Source organism: Phoenix dactylifera, chromosome 9 (assembly GCF_051530095.1).
Source record: "Phoenix dactylifera cultivar Ajwa chromosome 9, Ajwa_hap1_PhDact_Kaust_v1.1, whole genome shotgun sequence".
Lineage (NCBI taxonomy): Eukaryota > Viridiplantae > Streptophyta > Magnoliopsida > Arecales > Arecaceae > Phoenix > Phoenix dactylifera.
In genome coordinates this window covers 2,081,182-2,100,382 of record NC_143198.1, presented here as the reverse complement: position 1 = coordinate 2,100,382, position 19,201 = coordinate 2,081,182, and the positions used below count along the sequence as shown (strand labels likewise).

General features: G+C 39.8%; 2 protein-coding genes across 2 annotated transcripts; both read right to left on the bottom strand.

Moving 5' to 3' along the window:
- Positions 1–550: 550 nt before the first annotated feature.
- Positions 551–12,757, bottom strand: LOC103704515 (uncharacterized). Its single transcript, XM_008787844.6, has 12 exons — positions 11,560–12,757; positions 8,422–8,511; positions 8,037–8,273; positions 6,847–7,068; positions 6,655–6,760; positions 3,983–4,141; positions 1,749–1,816; positions 1,588–1,667; positions 1,377–1,462; positions 1,248–1,288; positions 983–1,028; positions 551–869 (listed from the first exon to the last, which is right to left on the bottom strand). Exons 1-12 carry the CDS (start codon positions 12,649–12,651, stop codon positions 865–867), a joined length of 2,232 nt encoding a protein of 743 aa, XP_008786066.4. The 5' UTR covers positions 12,652–12,757; the 3' UTR covers positions 551–864.
- A 2,530-nt stretch (positions 12,758–15,287) lies between these two features.
- Positions 15,288–19,201, bottom strand: LOC103704516 (large ribosomal subunit protein uL4). The gene is made up of 2 exons (XM_008787845.5): positions 17,989–19,201; positions 15,288–15,640 (listed from the first exon to the last, which is right to left on the bottom strand). The coding sequence occupies exons 1-2, from the start codon at positions 19,099–19,101 to the stop codon at positions 15,527–15,529; spliced, it is 1,227 nt and encodes a 408-aa protein (XP_008786067.1). The 5' UTR covers positions 19,102–19,201; the 3' UTR covers positions 15,288–15,526.

Below are 19,201 nucleotides of genomic sequence, written 5' to 3'. Positions count from 1 at the left end.
TTTGTAATATAATCATTATATTGCAGTCAATTGGATTGTCTGTATTATTGTTCATATAGAAATGAACCTAGATTGACAAGGAGTTAGTCAGCGACGTTCAAGCATGACTATGGAGCCCTTGCATATTTAGCTTCACATAAAAACATCTGAGAAATTCATCATTTGAAAAAACATAAAAAAGAATTGTTGAATATTTCCCCCTCAACAAGTTTCAAGAACAGCAATCTATTCTAAAATCTCACACTTAAATTTGCTTCAAAAATGCCACAAATCACCGAGTATATAGACATTGGAAATCACTCGACATAAATTGTTTTTAACCCAGCCAGACTGTTCAGTAACAAATACCATTCGTTCCATACAAAACTTTTATTATTACTGAGGCCTTCGAACCAAAAAGCTTGGCAGTAACAAGTCAAACATAACCAACCTACCATTCGCTTTGTCATTATATTGTGTAAGTCAGCAAAACAAGACTTGACCAAATAGTGTATAATTGTTCAATCATCGCCTATGCAAGAATAATCACAAGCACAAAGAGCATGAAACATGTGCAAATATCAACAACCCAGCATGGTCAATGTATCCATATCAAGGAAAGGAACAAAAGAAACGCATAGCAATTTCACTAGAGCACTAAAATCCAGGTGCTAATAAAATAGGGTAATTTTGATTGCATTGATAGATACAGCTTAAAAGCTTTAGAGACAAAATGGCTAAGCTGATCGAAGCTTGTATCAGAAACTGCCGCATTCTATCAGCAAAAATATATATGTTTGAAGTTCTCAGGGGGGACCGCACCAGAGTATCCCCAAATGATTGCTGCAAGGTTGAATAGAGAGAGCATATATTCCAGTATTTCAATCAATCTGCAACACAAACATAAAATAGGTTCAACAAGGATCCAGGAAATATTCGATGAATATAGAGGATGAGCCCTACACTAATCCAAATGGGTCAGTAGCATGCAAACAGAACCTACATCTGGGATACAGGCTGCTTCCATATGGAGGAGCTCCTTGCCTCGTCTGGAGGAACAAAAATAGAAAATTGTTGAATCAAAACAGATAAAGGACAAACACACAGCATGAAATTGGAAGATTTTAAAAAAGATGTCATCACTCATAAGGACTCTTAGAACCATGTATGTGCCAAAATGTGTAAGCTTGCTAGGTTTTCTCATCTCTCTTTTTGTGAACAATACAAATCAAACAAATAAAATTTCCGCAAAATTTTAAGGTCAATACCTGAAGGGTGCTTGGGTACTCAGAAGTCCCATAAAGCGAACCTGATAATCCACAAAAGAACAATATTTGATTACAGTAAACAAATACCAAAATTAACGAAAAAAACATCGGCATAAATCCAAAACATACCACTGGCATACCCAGCAGCCGCAGGACGCTGATAGTATGGCAGAGAAGATCCAGTCGTGCCAGTGCCGGGGGGCGGTGCACCATAGCTAAAACAGCAGAAGATTAACTGAGTGTGAATTGATGTAACAGAAAGAAATGAAGGGGAAACAACGTATCATCATGATTGCAATTTTCATGTGAAATAAGTTTCAGAAAATTTTAAAAAAGAGACCTTGAGCCAGCAACTGGGAAAGAACCCTCAAGTCGGGCACGAGGATAGCCTCTCAAATCCGAATACACTGCATCATCTCCCTGCACAATCAGGCATATTGTTGAGAGCATGATGTGATGATTTCTTAAGAAAGCATATGCTTACAAGCTTTCAGGAATTACCATTGCAGAAAAACCACGCTTTCCTCCAGGTAACACATGTGGATATTCTTGGACAGCAGGACCTGGCACTATAAACCCAAAAGAAACAAATGAACTCCAAGAAACTTGTTTATGGGGATACCAGGAACTTGAAGAAAAATTACAAACCACTGCCATGTTCACTGAGTGCTGAATTAGAAATCAATGTTCATCAAAGAATCACCAACATTATTAACCTAATGCTGCTCCATGCTAAACCAGGTCTCAGATAAGGCCAACAATTCTGATACAATAGGGAATCCTTCCAAACTAGACAAGGTAGTTACTTTTTAAGGCAATAAACCCACTAGGCCAAAAAGCATTATAAATGGGAATTTCTAATTCAATGCCAAATTGCAAATGAACAGAAAATGCTATTGATAATAAGCAGGTTAGATTGGGAACCTTCCTCGTGAAAAGCAACAAGCATTTTGTTCAAATCCACAATGAGAGTAAAAAGAGAAAGTCATTGTAATACAGATTATAAGAAAGAATATAGGATGTGTTACTAAATTTCCATAGACACCATTAAAAACTACAAAAGAAGGATGCCTTGTGTATAATAGAATGATTCAACAGAGTGGACAAGCTTTTTAAGTCACCATTTATTTTAAACAAGCATTAAACGAGTTGGTCAACCAACAGCCATCTGTAATATTTCTCATGGAAGATCTAATAGCCAGTATGTATAAGTTGATAAAACAGTTCTGACCGTCCTTTACTAAGGTCATGGCTGATCTTAACTCCACCAGAAATTGACATAATTTCTTGTGGCATTAAGACAAAGATGAGCTTAACATTAGCACAGCACCCATAGTAGATAATTTACCAATTGCCTTTGTTAGTCATCTAGAAAGAACATATGAAATTAATCAACCTAAAAACCAAGGTTGTGAAAATTAAATTCTGTTTCAGTCTGGGCAAAGCCTGTCAAGTTTTGGTTCCTGTAGGTCAGCAGTTTCAACAGTTCGAGTTTCAGGATTCTGAAAAATATTAGTCAAGAAAAGTTACAGAAATAAAGGAAAAATAAGATAAAGAAAACAAATCAAGAAAAAAATATATCATGTAACATAATTTTTAGGTATTGTGTATTGTCTGTAATCTTTGGCTATATGGCATCAGTGTCTTCAAGCTGGAAGCAACAATAAAAAGCCGTAAACTTCTGTAAATAACAATAAAAATGTTAAAAAAAATCATGACGCACATCAAAAAAAACATATCATTTAATTGTTTCACAACTGCACAATGATATAAATAACAACTGCTATATAGAAATATTATGGAGAGACAGCAAATTAAGAATGGAACCTTTGGTTAATTCAGAACTTAATATTAGACCAGAGATAAAACTACGAATAAATTACATAGAAATTTAAGAACCTATCTTTATCTAAAATTTGAACTCATGAAACAAGACACTCCAAAATTTGCACCGAGTGCCAACAATTCGGTAGACAAACAGGTCCTTCAAATACCAAATTGCAGAAGTGTCACGTTATGTTGCATCATGTCATATTCAAGTACCCTAAAATGTCAGCACTACAGAAATCCTCCAAAAAAGAAAGGGCTCGCCTAAAAAAAAAAAGAAAAAAAGCATAATTTTCAAAAAGTGGATCTAGAAAGTTGAAAAAGAAAACAGCATGAAATAAAGTTATAGAAAAAAATATAACAAATGACAAATAGAAAGAACAAAAGTAGTTGAAGCAAGATAATATTAAAAAATAGTGATCTACATTTAAGCATGAAATATGCAATAGTGAAAATTGAGCACCAGGAGGAAAGGTTGAAGCTTGTTCTTAAGACTGGCAAGATTACCAAGAGATCACACTTACAATTTTACAGAATTTCTAAGGAGTAGAAACATATACTCAAAAAGAAACTCATGGTTATCGACCGCTTTTGCACTATAAGGCTACCCAACTCCCAAAATTGAGTATCATTTTCTAACATTGGTTTCAACACCATAAAATTTCTTCCTATCAACTATAAACAACCAGAATTAGAAACAGGTGGAAACTAATAAGGCATGAAACAAGACATAAGCATGATTACCAACAAGCAAATTATGACCAAAGTAAAATGGAGGGTGAAATTATTATACTTGAAATGGCTCCGCGAATCATACAACAATAGAAGATCATCGAGTAAGATCCCCATTAAATGATAAGGAAATGGCTTTGTAAAGATGTGTAGAGCTCATTCACCACAAAGCATACCTCTAGCATAACCCATCTGTCCCTGTTTCCAAGTGGCCTGCTCCCTCAAAACACTCAGAAGTTCATGAGTTGTAGAAGATTTCTTATCCCCACCACTAGTATTATGAGCACCCTTGAAAGGCTTTCCCTTGTTGGAAGAAGCAGTGACATTTGTTTCACCTAGAAAAATGATTAGAAAAGATTTTTTTAAAACTATTAGTGCTGATATGATTAAAAATGACTACTTGCGAAAACTTTGTAAGCAAAACTTCTCCTAAAACAGTGGATTATGAATACATCAGAATCAGTTTCTCCTAGAGGAGAACTCTTTATACTTGGACAACATACTATTACAGCCTGTTAGCTAAATAAGAACTACCTGTATGACACATTCTATTCTTAATTAAATAAAAACTACCTGTGTGACACATTCTTTGCTTAACTAAAAGAATTACTGGCTGCAAAAGAAATGGTTGAATAGTAACAAAACTGAGAAGCCATTTACTTCATCTGGATGTCCGTATATAGGTGATGTAGCAGAAGCCACAAATGAATTAAAACAATTAACTACGCCCCAAAGTTATGGGGAAGGGTTCAGGAACCAAGATTCAGTTAGAACCAAACTATTGCCGAACCAGTATATCACCATCAAACTCTTGCTCGGGCAAGTAAAGCAAGAATTTAAACAGAAAAATCTACACATAATTCTAATTTACTTGGATATAACATGTGATACAACACATCAAAACTATGTTGGTTCTATGAAAGTTTAATAAATTAAAGGATTATAAGCAACCCTGGAAGACATGTATAAGGGAGAAACTACTAATCTGATAAAATTATCATTTAGACTGACAAGTTTGCTGTGGTGATGGACATACTAAAAATGAACTTGAAACCAAGTTTCATTAAACTAGTCGTAGATAGACTAACTTAAGAAAGATGCCAATGGTACATGTTATATGCCAAGAACACTACTGACTGAAGAAAGGACATGGCCATGCCCGTAACCAACAAGACAGTAGAAATAATTAGATCAAACCAATGTGTTCTTCTTCAACAGTATCTAGAAGCTGCATACCCTTCCCAGGCAAGGAATGCAGTCATAGCTAGGGATTCTACATGATAAAGAAACTTGCCAAGGGGGAGTTGATCACGTAGTGCGAATAATATAACACTGATAATACAAGCTAAGAAATAGTAGAAGAAGCCAATAAACTGCAAATTATAAGTGACAGAAAAAGATAGAAATACTACATGTAAAAAATGTGTTATGGGAGATGGAACAAAAAGAAAGCAAGCAAACGAAAATAGTAAGTCAACCCAAAGTACCGAACAGGAAAATTCAAAAAAGGCTGCAGATGGGATGGAACAATCAAACAGCCAAAGAACAGATGCAAATGTCACTTAACAAATAGGAAGAGCCGCAAAGGCGTAAGCCCTCTTCCTCTCAACATTTCTCTCTTCCCAAATGCAAACCCTAAGCCCCTAATCATCCACCATTTTTAGACCCGACATACCCAAATCTTTAATCTCTCAACCTCAACTCTTCCGCTTCCCTAATCTTCTCCTTCATAACCCATGGCAAAAGTGGTATCTGCACGAAGGTCGTTCCCCCTCCTCTTCTTCTTCTCAATCACTCATCAACAGTACATAATGGGGCCAAGATCTATGACTACAATGACTATGATGACAAAGATGATCGAAACTGAGATGTTAAGTACCTTCTCCCCTCGTCTTCACCTGCATCATCCACCTCTCCTCTCACTGCCATTTAGATGCTCCACTCACCTTGAAGTGAGCCCAACTGTGCTAAGCTCAATCTAGCCAGATGTTAGATGAGTCAAGACTGAGCTTGGCTAGCCTAGCTCATATCAAGACCAAGCTAGCCCTAGGGCACTGTTGATCCAACCTTGAACTAGGGTCAGCTTGCAACTAAATTACACCCCTACAAGTAGCATTATAACGGACACCTATATTGCATCCAGCCATCCAGATCACATTAACAACCATATATATATAACAAATTTTCAGATTCCTTATGAGTAAATAAGGCCAACAAAGACAATTTTCATATGATAATAAAGTTTCAAGATTAACACAAAATGCAACAAGATCAAATACTTATAAGTTAAAGATTGCACAATATGGATGCCTCTTGCACATAAGATGGAGAATACAAAACATTGATGTCTAGATGCATAGATCAACACTAAATGTTAAGTGGTTGAAACACGAGGGAAAAAGTGGCTCAACAAGAAGAAACTATAACCTGGGTTCAAATATGAAAGGACATGCTGAAAAACTAAGGAGATTTGAGTGGATATTTTGGAAAAAGAACAACTCATTGCTACAATGAATGAGCAATCAAATGAAACAGATTTAAATAGACAACCGCATATTTATGGGGTAATGTTGGTTCATTATGGCCACTCTGTTGGAATGACAGTATCAGCAGTTCTTAGAAATTCTACAATCTCAATAAGAGGGAAACCATGCATCAAAAAGATACAACAATGCTAATATTGGACCTAATAACCACAAGGAACTAACTTGTAGTATTAATTTCTTTAGGTGATGAACAAGATTCAGGAGCATTGTTTTGAAGAACAAAACAGCTCAATAAATAAACATTAAAAAACAATTCAGCGATACAAATAGAAGCACAGAGGCTTGAAGAAATTTTGACTCACGATGGACTGCCTTGGGTTTCTCTTTGTCCTTGCTACTAGATTTTGACCCTCCTTTGTTCTGTTTACCCTTTTGCACAGGCTTAGCTAGTGATACTTTAAGATTTACCTGGACAAAGGAAACACAAAAGTGACCACTGAAATCAATCAAAAAGGGGGTATAACGTATTATCATTCAATAGATCAATACCGAACCTTTGAGCCACTCTCAGTTATTTCCTCCTTATCAAATGACTCGATACATGAAACAGCAGCCTCACGCATTGTGTAGTTAACAAAGGCAAAATCTTTTCTCTTAGCTGATGGGATATTACGTGCAAGGACGATACGCTCAATCTCCCCAAATTTTTTGAAGGATTCCCTCACTTTGTCTTCATTCCAAGATAATGGTATACCTTCAACATAAACCGATTTTACCTGAACAAAGGCAAGATATGTGGATCACCATATCAATACAGTAAAGATTTGACAAGAAATTGTCAGTCATTAATCAAAGACATCAGAAACATAAAAACAAAATTCTTCTGTGGGACTAATGGGTCTCCTTTAAGAGGTCATTTCATGCACATAAGATCCCGAAGTGAAAATGGATATCTGCTCCAAATTGCTGCGGGTGAAAAGTAAAAGTTGGAAAGAGAAAAGCAGTTATTGGTGAGAACATATTCTGTGCATGCCTAAGGCAGACCACATCACTTTATACTATCAGACAATTGAACAAACTAATAAACAGTTCACTATCTGAACACTATTCAACATCCAAGAATAATGCAAAGATGGAAGGAAAATTGTTACAATTAGCCCATAATAATTGGACACGGAATTGGAAAGTTGACAAAAACCCAAAATGACTTCCACATTACAGTGTTTAAAACTGTTAAGCATAATTTACAGCAGAAATTTTAACATGCCTGTGCCTTGTGCATGTGTGATTGTGGGGCCATGGTTCTAAATCCCAAGTCATAAGCCATAAGTAAAAAAGTATGGTGCATTATGACACATAAAGCTCCATTCAGAGAAGAAAACGATAGTCTTCGTTGCTATATAAAGTATAAACCTTGTAAAAGACACACAAAAAAAAACAAATACAACAGTTTTAATTACTTGCAATTTTTAAAACCATGTACCAAATTAACAGAACTGCTTGGTACACGAAAAAAGCCATTTTGTAAGCTCTAGGTGCAAAAACTATATTAACAGATTTTGATGTTATGGAGTAGAGCACAGTGAGTGATATGCACTTTAATCTGATGAGCAAATTAAAACTTCTAACACATCATAATTTATGGCCTAAAATTATCAAAGCCGTCACAAGCGAATGGAAAATAGGGAGGGATGTGGATGAAAGATAGAGAGAGAGAGGGAGAGGTGGAGAAAGGTGGGGAGACCTTCTGCATCTCCTCTTCATCTGGATCATTCAATGGCTCAGCCCAAGCAACCTTAATATTCCGACCCTTTCCAAAAGCATCTTTCTTCTGAAGTTTTTTGTACGCAATTTGTGCATCTCTGTTAGTTTCAAGTTCAAGAAATGCAAATCCACGATTGGAATCTGCATTATTAGGATCAGTCATGACCGTGACAGTGTCGATCTTCTCAACTCCAATTTCCTGTAATAGGTTGATGACCTGCTCATCAAATAACATGAAAGAAAATAACTCAGCCAGAGAACAGACCTTTGAGGACATGTCATTAAATAACAGCATATTCTAGCTTTTATTTGTATTATTGACAACTACAGAGAAATTGTTAAGTAAAAATGAGGAATATACTCACATCTTCTTTTTTCCACTTTTTGTCAATGTTCCCAAGAAATATTGTATCATTCCCTTCAAGAGCTGCAGCTCCACAAAGCTTCCCACAAATCTTTAATTGCATATCAAAATATCAAAATCAGAATGTCACCAAGATTCATGGCAATATGAAGAGTCCAGATTACTAAATCAAACACATCAAAATGATTCACCCAAGCAAAGTGCATAGGGACCATAAAATACCAAATTTGATGATATAAAGCATCATTGAATTAAAACAATTAAACCACCTAACAGTATTAAAATACTTAAGCAATAATGATGATGGTATTGCATGAAGCACAAATACTAGATGATGTTAAAAGTAATAAAAAGGGTAGAAGATATTAATCATCTTTACAAGTATAAGCAATTATCAACAAAGTTATTAGGTTGATGAGAAAAGGCACTTCAGAAATGAGTCATGCGAACATAACTGTATGTGGGATCATACAGTTGAACAAAGCAAATGTCAATCATTACACAACCCTATAGGTTGCATTAGACTACCCAAATAAGTGATCATAATTATAACCTTGCAACCAATATAATAATTAGATGCTAGCAACCAAAATCTTTTACCAAGGATGACACAACTCAGTGATTAACGTACTAGAACTCAATACCTATACCGGTAGGTTACTAGTAATGGTACAAATTAGTATAGTAATATACTAAAACATAGTATGACTATTGGTTCTGGCACAGCAAAAGTGTTCATGAGCCGCACAGCCCGCTCGATCCACTCAAGCCTGGAACATTTCGGATGGGCCTGAGCTTGAATTTTAGCCTAACGGACCAGGTCGAGCCTAAAATATGAGCCTGCCTATTAAATAAGTCAGGCTCGAGTTTAGATTAGCCCAGCTAGATGCGGATCTTATAAAAATATAATATATATCACAAATGGATGCCCTAGCCCACCATTAGGTCATAGATTTCGGTGTTCGACATCCATTGAAGGCATCTCCTCACCAAGACAACGCCTCTGGCCATCGAGCATCGTCCAGCGGCCTCTCGATTTCGTCAACGACCCCAGTTGTTGTACTTGAGGTTGTAGCAGTCCTTGGTGCTAGGATCTATCCACTTCAACGGTTTCTCACTTTCTTGCGGGATCAACAATGAAGGATAGACAGCTTGGTGGGGCCTCCAGAAAGAAGGTGCAGACCATAGGTGCCAAAGGAGGTATAGACTTAAGGTAGAATCCCATGGCATCGGATCTTGAGAAGCAAGTGAAACATGAGGTCCACACACACCACCCCTCCCTCCGCGACAGTGAGTCCTCCCTCACCGTCGTCCGCTCCAGTGTCATCACCCTCCAACCCTTCCTCCGTCGTGCTCACTAGGAGATCATCGACCCCCATCGCCTCATCCAGTCCCGTACCCTCTAACTCTCCAAACGTCGACCCCCATCTCCTCCAATCCTCTACCCACCTCTACCTCTCTAACAATCTCTATGACCTCATGTCCCACCCTGTCTACCGCCTCAACCTTGCTAGAGATGCCAATATGGTTGCAACATCGAGCTCCACTACGAGGAGTGCGGCCTTGCCAGCACCTCCACCGACGAGGATGAGATCTGATGGCTCTTTAAGACCAGCAACAGGCTCCAATCCGAGACCATAAAGACCTCCTGGAGACTTAAGGCACAAACAAGATGGCGGAAGCCCAAGGTCTGGCCCAAAGCCGATAAGTACCGAGCTCAAGCCTAGAAAGTAGGCCCAGAGGCCGGGCCAAGTAGGGTGTGGATCCGACTTATTTTAGTTATATCTTAGATTGAGCTCGACTTGAACCCAACCTAGCCACCCGTTGAACAGATCTATTAGGCACATACCATGTGTCAGTATAATAATGAACCAAGGTGTGTGATAGACCTAGTACCTTATAATATGGTACAACCAATCCGCATCAGTCCACAAATATTGTACTCCAATTCTTAAAGCAACTGCTTTGAAATCTCTTTGGAATCTTGTACCCATATTCGCTCTCTCTTTCTTTTTCGAGAGAGAGAGAACTCAAATTCCCTGCTCTCATACCTGAATTCACTCCAATACTTGCTCACTCAAAATTGAGAACTAGGCATTCCATGATTATCTTAATGAGGAGGTATATATTATGATCATATCCATTGGTCTCCAACTTCAGAAAAAGTCCAGCAAGCTATGCAAGCACATTTATGGACTTAACTAATCTCCTCATCCTTCTTTTGGCTGCATTACCAGTGTGGCATACTCCAAAGGTTTCACTATATATGCTTAGGAGTTAAGGTTCGCCATCTCAGTACCAGACACCGTACCGGTACCATCATTTGACAATATTGGCATGTGATATGATGCAGTAAAGTTCATTCTACCGAATGTTGGTATGATATGGTACAATATACTAATTCGGTACCAATATGGTACAGTACATCAGGTATGGTACAGTACCGACCAGTACAGCAAACCTTGCTTGGAGTTCGTATTGTCTTTGTCCATTCCCATAAAGAACGGATTGTTAATGTTTTTTGTTTATGTTTCATGATGGTAAGTGGTATAACTCATTTAAAGTCGGCCTAGAACACCATTTAACCTTGGATATGACTGGCTATCATGGCAAGAATCACAAATTTTATACTCAATTTTATTTTCGGACCATGAAGATAGCCAGATAGGTGGATCTTAAGAAGCAGTGCTGCTTTGGGTATACAGACAAAAACTGACAGGCTTGTTCATCTATATGATGATAGTTTTCTAGAAGCGTTCTTGCAAAAACCATTAAAATCAATTCAAGTAAAACTACTTTGGTCATGATATTGGATATTAGAGCAATTGCAGTACAGCATTCATCAATCACATATCAATTTAAGAGTTCAAGTTACCTTGAGGAGATTAATAAGTTGTTATAACAACTCCAATATATCAACAGGAACAAAAGTAAGCAAGAAAGCAATTTGAAGTTTGAACTTCAACATATTAGCTGTATAGAGGTAAATGGACATATGATTGCACAATATGGCATTCTTAACCTATTACGTAAGCTCCAAAATAGTTTAGATGGAGGGGGTAAAACTGAAAGCAGAGAGAAACCAGAATCTAAGCCTGCAAACAAAAATCACGCAGCAAAGAACAAAGACTGCAAATACCTCCACTTTGGCAAACTCCGCAACAGCCTTCTTAGCCTGAGCTGCCTCCTTGTACCTCAAGAAACAATACCCTTTGTTCTTTCCTGTTTGTCCATCCATCATCATCCGCACCTCCACAATCTCTCCAACCTTCCCAAACACCTTTCTTATGTCTTCCTCCTTCGCATCTCTATCCAGCCCTCCAATGAAGATCTCCGTCTTCCTCCGCCGTTGCCGCTCTGATATCCCTGCTTCCTCATCTCTAGGAGCAGCCACCGTTGCCGGCTCCACTCCCTCTCCCCCATCCTGTTCTGCTGGAAGATTCTTGTTCTCCTCTCTAGAATCAAGATTCTCCGTCTCCATTGCATCCTCCTGCCGAACAGGAGCCTCACTAGCTGCCACATCAGAACTAGGATTTTCGGATTCAGGCTGCTGGGCAGGGGTTTCTTCTGCTGCCGCCGCCGGTAAGTCTCCTGCTGCTTCTGGGGCTTTCTCCTCCTCTTTGGACGCAGGCGATGCCTTTGGAACTCTTTTCTTGATGATCTTCTTCTTCACCACCTTTACCACCCGGGTGGTCTTTCTGGTGGGTTTCGTGGCAGCTTCCAGAGGTCCCACCGCAGGAGTTTCCGATGCCGCAGGTTCAGACGCCTCCATGGAAACATTCTCCGGCGCGACAGCGGGTTCCGCCGTGGGGGTTTCAGCGGCAGCCGGTCCGGACGCCTCCGGAGAGGCCTCGGATTCAAAGGCCTGCATAGAGACATTCTCCGGCGAAACGGCGGGTTCCGCTGCGGGGGTTTCAGCGGCAGACGGTCCGGAGGCCCCCAAAGTGGCCTCGAGGGCGGCGGCCTGCTCCGAGGCCGGAGTTTCAGTGGAGGCGGGTTCCGGAGTGGTGGCGGGCTCCTTCGCGGGGGTTTCGGCGTCGGCCGGCGTGGGGGCGGCGGAGGGGGTAAATTCGGAGGTGGGGGTCTCGGCGGCCACAGAGGAGGGAGGGGAGACTTCGGAGACGGGCGTTTCGGCAGCGGCGGCAGCGGGGGACTTGGATTTGGAGGCGGGGGTTTTGGATTTGGGGGTGGATTTGCGGACGGTTTTGACGACTCGTCTCTTGGGAGCCATTGGGACGGGAGAGATTTCTAGGGTTCCGAACGGAGAGGGTTTGGCTAAACGCCAGAGCGGTGGGGAATGAAGGGGAGGAAGAGAGGAAATTACCGAAAGGGGGGTTGGTTTTATTGCCCCGTTAACCCCTGGGGGCCCGCAGAAAACCGGATCAGGATGCACGAAGCCTTTCCCACGCATGATAAGGACGAAAGCCCCTTGGGTGGGAAGGGGAGGACGCGGTAGCCAGACCTGGTTTCGAATTTGCGTGAAATGAACTCACGTGCGCATTCGGAAGCGGCATGATGGGTTGACGTGTTGAGATTCGCACATGCGGATCAACATGCGATGATGAATGAATGGCGGACGCATCACTATAGATAGGAGGCAAAGAACTATCTGATGGTCGGTGTTTGTTCTGATCGGGCTGCTTAATCAAATTAGGGCTTCATAAAGTGGTCGAAATAGTTTGACATTCGTGCATGATGATTATTAGATTAACTAGAATCTATATGTCTTGTTTAAAAATCATTCATCAACTTTCTTATCAGAATATTGTCTTGGGGTCTTAGAAAAAAATTGAAGGTATAGAAAATTATTTTAGATTGACAAAAACTTTTGGTCTTAATATCTCTCTAACATCAAAGGTGGCATCTAAGCTGGATTTGTGCTTTAGGCTGCGGGGAGAGAGAAGATGAATGGCTTAGAGATTCATGTTAAGATGGTATCTACACAATTTTCAGTAATTTTTGCGGATAAACTTTCTTACGAAATCACATGGATGACATCCTTACATATATCTCCAATTTAATTTGAGCTCTTTGGTTATTGACCTGTTAGATTGATGTGTTGGATCCAACTTAAATTTTGCATGATTATAAATCTCTAAATTAAGGCCACATGAGAGATAAAATCATACTAGGTTGAAAGATACTTCAAGCAATCAATACAAGACAGTTTCATCAATAATGCCGGAGATGTGGCAATATAAATAAACTTGCATGCGGCTGCAGAAAAGATAGGAAAAACACCTCAAGTACAAGTCATCAACCAATTATTAGATGCCACATTTTTTGTAAAAAATATATATATTTGATGGCATTCTTTTGTTCTGTAGAAATTTGGTGGCATTATTAGCGGTTGGGATTTTTTTTTTTTTTTGGTTAACTCCCAAAATTAGCCATGAACTACTAACAGTACTTTCATATGTTACAAAAACCAAAACATGACAAAGTATACACTTGCCTGTAAGGTATATATCCTTTTCCAGCTTGAAGTCCACACACAGGAACAAGCACTCCACTCTCATCCAAGCCCAACAGCATGGCGGTGCAAGGATAAGATATGCATGCCCGTACATGTACAGGCTATACATGTATGCACAATGCGTTGATGGATGAGATGGGGATAATCAAAACCAGAGAGAGTTCACAGTAAGTGTTTATTGATTGAGACAAGATGGCTTCCCACCTCTCTCCATTCCTTGTAATTATTCCCAGAGAAAGATCTAAAGCTAAATTCAAATCAAAAGCAATTGGGATCTGATCACTGCAACAGATGTAGCCCTAATTGGATTCAGCATGGAGTTGATACAAATCAAGCGTAGGGCTATAGATATGCCCAGTCAAAATACCAAGTCATCAATTGCCCGATCCCCACTTCCCCAGCAATATAACAGCCAAAGGCAAAATAAAGCATGCCTGGAACAAGTTCTCCCAAGCCCTGATAATCATGCCAATGCTCAACTCATGGAGCCCAGATAATCAACATTAATGACATGCATATATTCTTTCAAGTAACCAGCATCAAATCTCTTAATTTGGCGCACTCTTGCTTAGAAACATATAAAAGTAACATAGGAAAATATTAAAGAGATCTGAAAGAGCTACAAAAGAGTAATGAATTTACATAAGGACTAAAGATTTAATAGGGACAAGACCTAACATAGATGGAAGACACAGAAAAGGCATGAAAAAACTGGAAGTAATATCTAGAAATCATCCGAACAAGAACACTCGAAAATAGAATATCCATAAAATTAACCAATCTAATTTAACCAAGTCTATGTTTGATCTGTATGGCTATGGATTAGAGCTGTTCCTTCCCAGTAAAAGGCTAATAGAAGATCCAAGAAGCCATTTAAGCAACCCCAATAAAATCACATCCTTTATAGCACTGTTGTTTAGAATTGTAAAAAGTTTCATATCCACCAATCTATGGAGTTAAAAGTTACAGGGAGAGTGTAAGCTATCAAGAGAAACAATGAAATTTTTTTTTTATTTGACTTTCATCAATCTGCCAGTGTAAGAATGTCGAGACAGATCCAAGAGAAGTTGTGACAAAAGAACTATCGCCTGGTACAAGTCTTTGGAAGGGAAGATTATCAGAACCAGCAGGAAACAGATGAATAGAACTGACAAATATGAAAAGGACCTTTAAACTAAAAAGTGCCTTACACGCCAATTAAATATATGGCAATAATGAACACATCATAGGATATTCGTGGATCTGAGGATACCTAATAAGCTGCAAACACGTTGGGGAGAAAAAGGGGGGCGTGGGGGTGGTGGAAGCTGCCAATGTTGGCAAACCGTGAATCATAACCAGGACATCTCTTTAAAAAATTCAAAACGAGAAAGCAGTGCCAAAACAGAAAATTAAGAAAGTACCAATAAGCCATACATTCAATTAAATTCATGAACCCTAACTTTCCTGTCAAGCAAACAAAATAGGGTAAGGTCACAAGGCATCCCCACAAGTCTTAATAGAGTTCTTACTTCTTAGCAAACGACCTTTTCTCAAACGCAGAACACAAATTAAAACAAAAAACAATATCCGATGGAAAATTCCAACAAGGTTGTACTAAAAATAAAAAACTAACAACGACTAGCACTGCTCACTGAGTAACACCTAGCCACTTAGAGAAGTTCTCAAATTCAGTATAGTCACTGTCTGAGATCATCGTCTTGTACCAGGCCCTCCCAGCAGCCTTGATTTTAGCAGCTTCTTCCTGCGCATACAAAATTGACACATCATACCACAAACATATTCCACTGGAAACAAAACAAAGAACATATGCAACACCATACAGTAAAGTACATAAATGAATCACAAATCAAAAAAATAGAACTAAAAGAAAAGTTTTGGAAAGAGATCAATTTAAAAGGATAAAGATAAGTTTTTTTTTTTTTTTTGGGGGGGGTGGGGGGGGGGGGGGGGGGTGGGGATCTTCAAACATAAGAAACAAAAAATAAGTATTCAAATATCCTTGGTATTAAATGATATATTGTGATGCTTCATTTCTTACTTGATCTCATTTCAATCAACAATCTAAAGGAAAAATAAAATTAAATACACGTACAAGAGGCTAGAAGGATCAGTTTAACCAAAGCCACATAAAATAATGATAGCATAACACCATCAAGCATGCAAGAACTATATAGTGTAAAAAATAAAATAATTATTTCCAGTGAAACTTATTGGTTCGCCAATTCGCCTATGGAACATGATAGAAACAGATTTCACTCACTTCTCTTAAACTGGAAATAATGCAGAAAACATCAGAAAACGTGCATGGAAAAAACTCATTGAAAATAAGATAATACTGCAAAAGAACACATTAAATACTTGTAAAAGCATCAGGAAACCATTGCAAACTGATTCACAGTGGTTCACGATGGTGCATTTCTACTAATTATGCCTCCAAGCAACATCAGACATTTTTCCAACATCTGCTTCCCAGATCACAATCATGTATTGCATGCTTCAACAGATACCTCAGGCAACTAAAATGATTTAAGCATAAGATGACTTATATCCACTGTGACGTAAACACTTACTGCCCAGTGCTCCAGCATGTTAAATTCTACAGCATTCCAAGAGCATGATATAAAATTACATAAATACACATAATTAAAAAAAACATGTACCCTTTACTACTTAATGGTGTATTTTATATAAAAAAAGTCTAGTTATGTATTTTTTTTGTTCAAAACATCAACAAAAAGTTGTGATAGACATCCCAGGAGTATAAAGTTTCAGAATATCTCATACTAAACACTTAAAACTGGTGAGATGAAGCATGACCACTTTATCAATGTGTCCTTAAAGCTAGACACCTCAAGGTCTACAGAATGAATCCTGAATTTCATGCTGTGTCTAAGCATCCAACAGTATCAAAACCATAAACTCCTGAAAACTAAAGTGTCCAAGTAAGACGATTCATAACTTGCAACTTCATACTGCACAAGTTCGATCAAAATGTTTTAACAAAGAAATAAAGAAACTATGTTCAAAAGAAGATGAATTTTTTTATTAAGAAAAAGCAGCAGACCTTGTTGAGATTTATGTCAATTTACAAAAAATATATATTATTTATCAATTTGCATCATCCGCTATTGAAAAGATTGATACAAAAATATGTCAAACAAAATAAAAACAATTTCTCCCAATATGAGAGACACTGGCACTTTGCATGATCTAACGTAGTGAATCTCACTTTTAACAACATATTGGTCATGGGGTTTCCTATCTTAACCAATAGGAAACCTATAGCTTCTGGTTTGATCAAATTTATGAATCAAGATATGACAACTGAAAGATGAAAACATTTTATGTCCACATACTGACCTAAACTCAACCTCCAAAATGATATCATCTAAGCTAATACATATTTGGAAAATATTTGTCGTGAAACCTAAAAGAGCAACCGCAAAAGAATAGTAATTAAGAAGCATAAGCACCTTATAGTGATGAGTAAACTCACAAGATTTGGCTCATATTAACAATAAGTATAACAACAAAGAACACATAACATTAAATGGGGGCAATACAATTATATATTTGGCACAAGTTCCAGGATAAATATTCTAAAAAAGCATCCAACACACCAATCTAGGCATTCATCCACATTTTACCCGTATCAGATGCGTCCTCAGCAGTGTTTTACTATTTGTTTTATGCATCCGCACACATCCAAACACAAAAACATCTAGAGAAAAAGGATGTGCACCCGTCATTGGCATTTGGAAAATTTGGATAATAAGTTTAACATTATATAATTTTAACTCCAAAACCGAGTAATAGGGAAACAGAGCAAGAAACAAAGGAAATGGCTCTAAAGTTCCGTCAATAATGATCTTTGTAATGAATAATCATTTCTTAAAAGCCAACCAATGAAATCAGAGACGCATTACTCAAGCACATGCTTATGTTAACTACACATTAGAAAAAACAACACACATATTAATCAGATTACAAAAAGCATCGAGGTGTTAAATCATAATCCAAAACAATGTAATTAGGGTATTGCGATCATTTAACAAGATCAGCAATAGAAATACCAATAGAGAGATATACCTTAGGGAGCTGGGTCCTCTTTTTGTCAAGCTTCTCCTTCTTGGCCTTGACACGCTGTGCCTCAGCAAGAAGAGACATCCTCCTGGCAGTCTTGGCATAAGGATTCAGCTTCAGAAGAGTGTTCAGATTTCTCAGCGGGTTCTTCTTCAGTGAGCGGCGCTTCACCTCCTTATTGATAGGCCTCACCACCGACTGTACTTCGTCGGAGTTGATGATCCTGCCCAGATCGGCATTAGTCATCTTGGGCCTGGGCAGGACGTAGCCATTCTTCTTCTCGGAGGGTTTCTCAAAGGTCCCGAACACCGAGTCAAGCTTCTCGAAGGCAGACTTGGTCCAGATGACGAACCTTCCGAGGTGCCCTCCGGGGGCGAGCTTCAGGAGGTTGAGGCGCTCGACGTTGGCGACGTCGACGCCGGGGATGTTGCGAAAGGCCTTGACAAGCTTAGACCCCTCGGTGCCGTACACGATGAGGGGGCCCTTGCGGGAGATATAGCGGCGGTTACGCATCTTACCCTTGCCGGGGCGAATCTGGTGGGAGTCTTTTGCCTTCTCGGCGTCGGGGAAGGCGCCAATCTGCTTGAGGATCCTGATGGCGGAGGAGGTCTTCTCGACGGCCTCGATGGAGTCAGAGATGACGAGCGGGAGCTCGGGGACGGACTCAATGCGGTGGCCACGGGCCATGACGAGGGAGGGGACAGCGGAAGCGGCGAGGGCGGAGACGACGGCGAAACGGCGCTGGTTGACGTTGACGCGGCGGTGCCAGCGGCGCCAGATCTTGGTGGGTGCGAACATGCGCCCGCCACGAACCATGTTGCCGAAGGCTCCCTGGCCGGCGCGATGGGTGCCGCCACCAGGGACGCGGGGGATACGCGACACGGCGCGGCCGGTGCCCCAGGACTCGGCGGAGGTCTGATGGCCGGCGCGCTTGGAGACGGCGTAGGGCTGGCGGCGGTTCTTGGAGAGGTTGGCGTGAACGAAGCGGACGATGTCAGGACGGATCGAGGCCTTGAGGACGTCGGGGAGGGAGACGGAGTTGGATCCGTCGGTGGCCATGTCGCCCTCGAGGGGCTGGACAGTGACGAGAGGACGAGCAGCGGCGACGGCGGAGGTCATGGCGGCCGTGGGGAGGGGGAAGGGAAGGGGACCTTAGGGTTGGGAGGCTAGGGTTTTGGAATGGGGGACAGGCGAGGAAGTGGGGAGTCGAGTTTTTTAT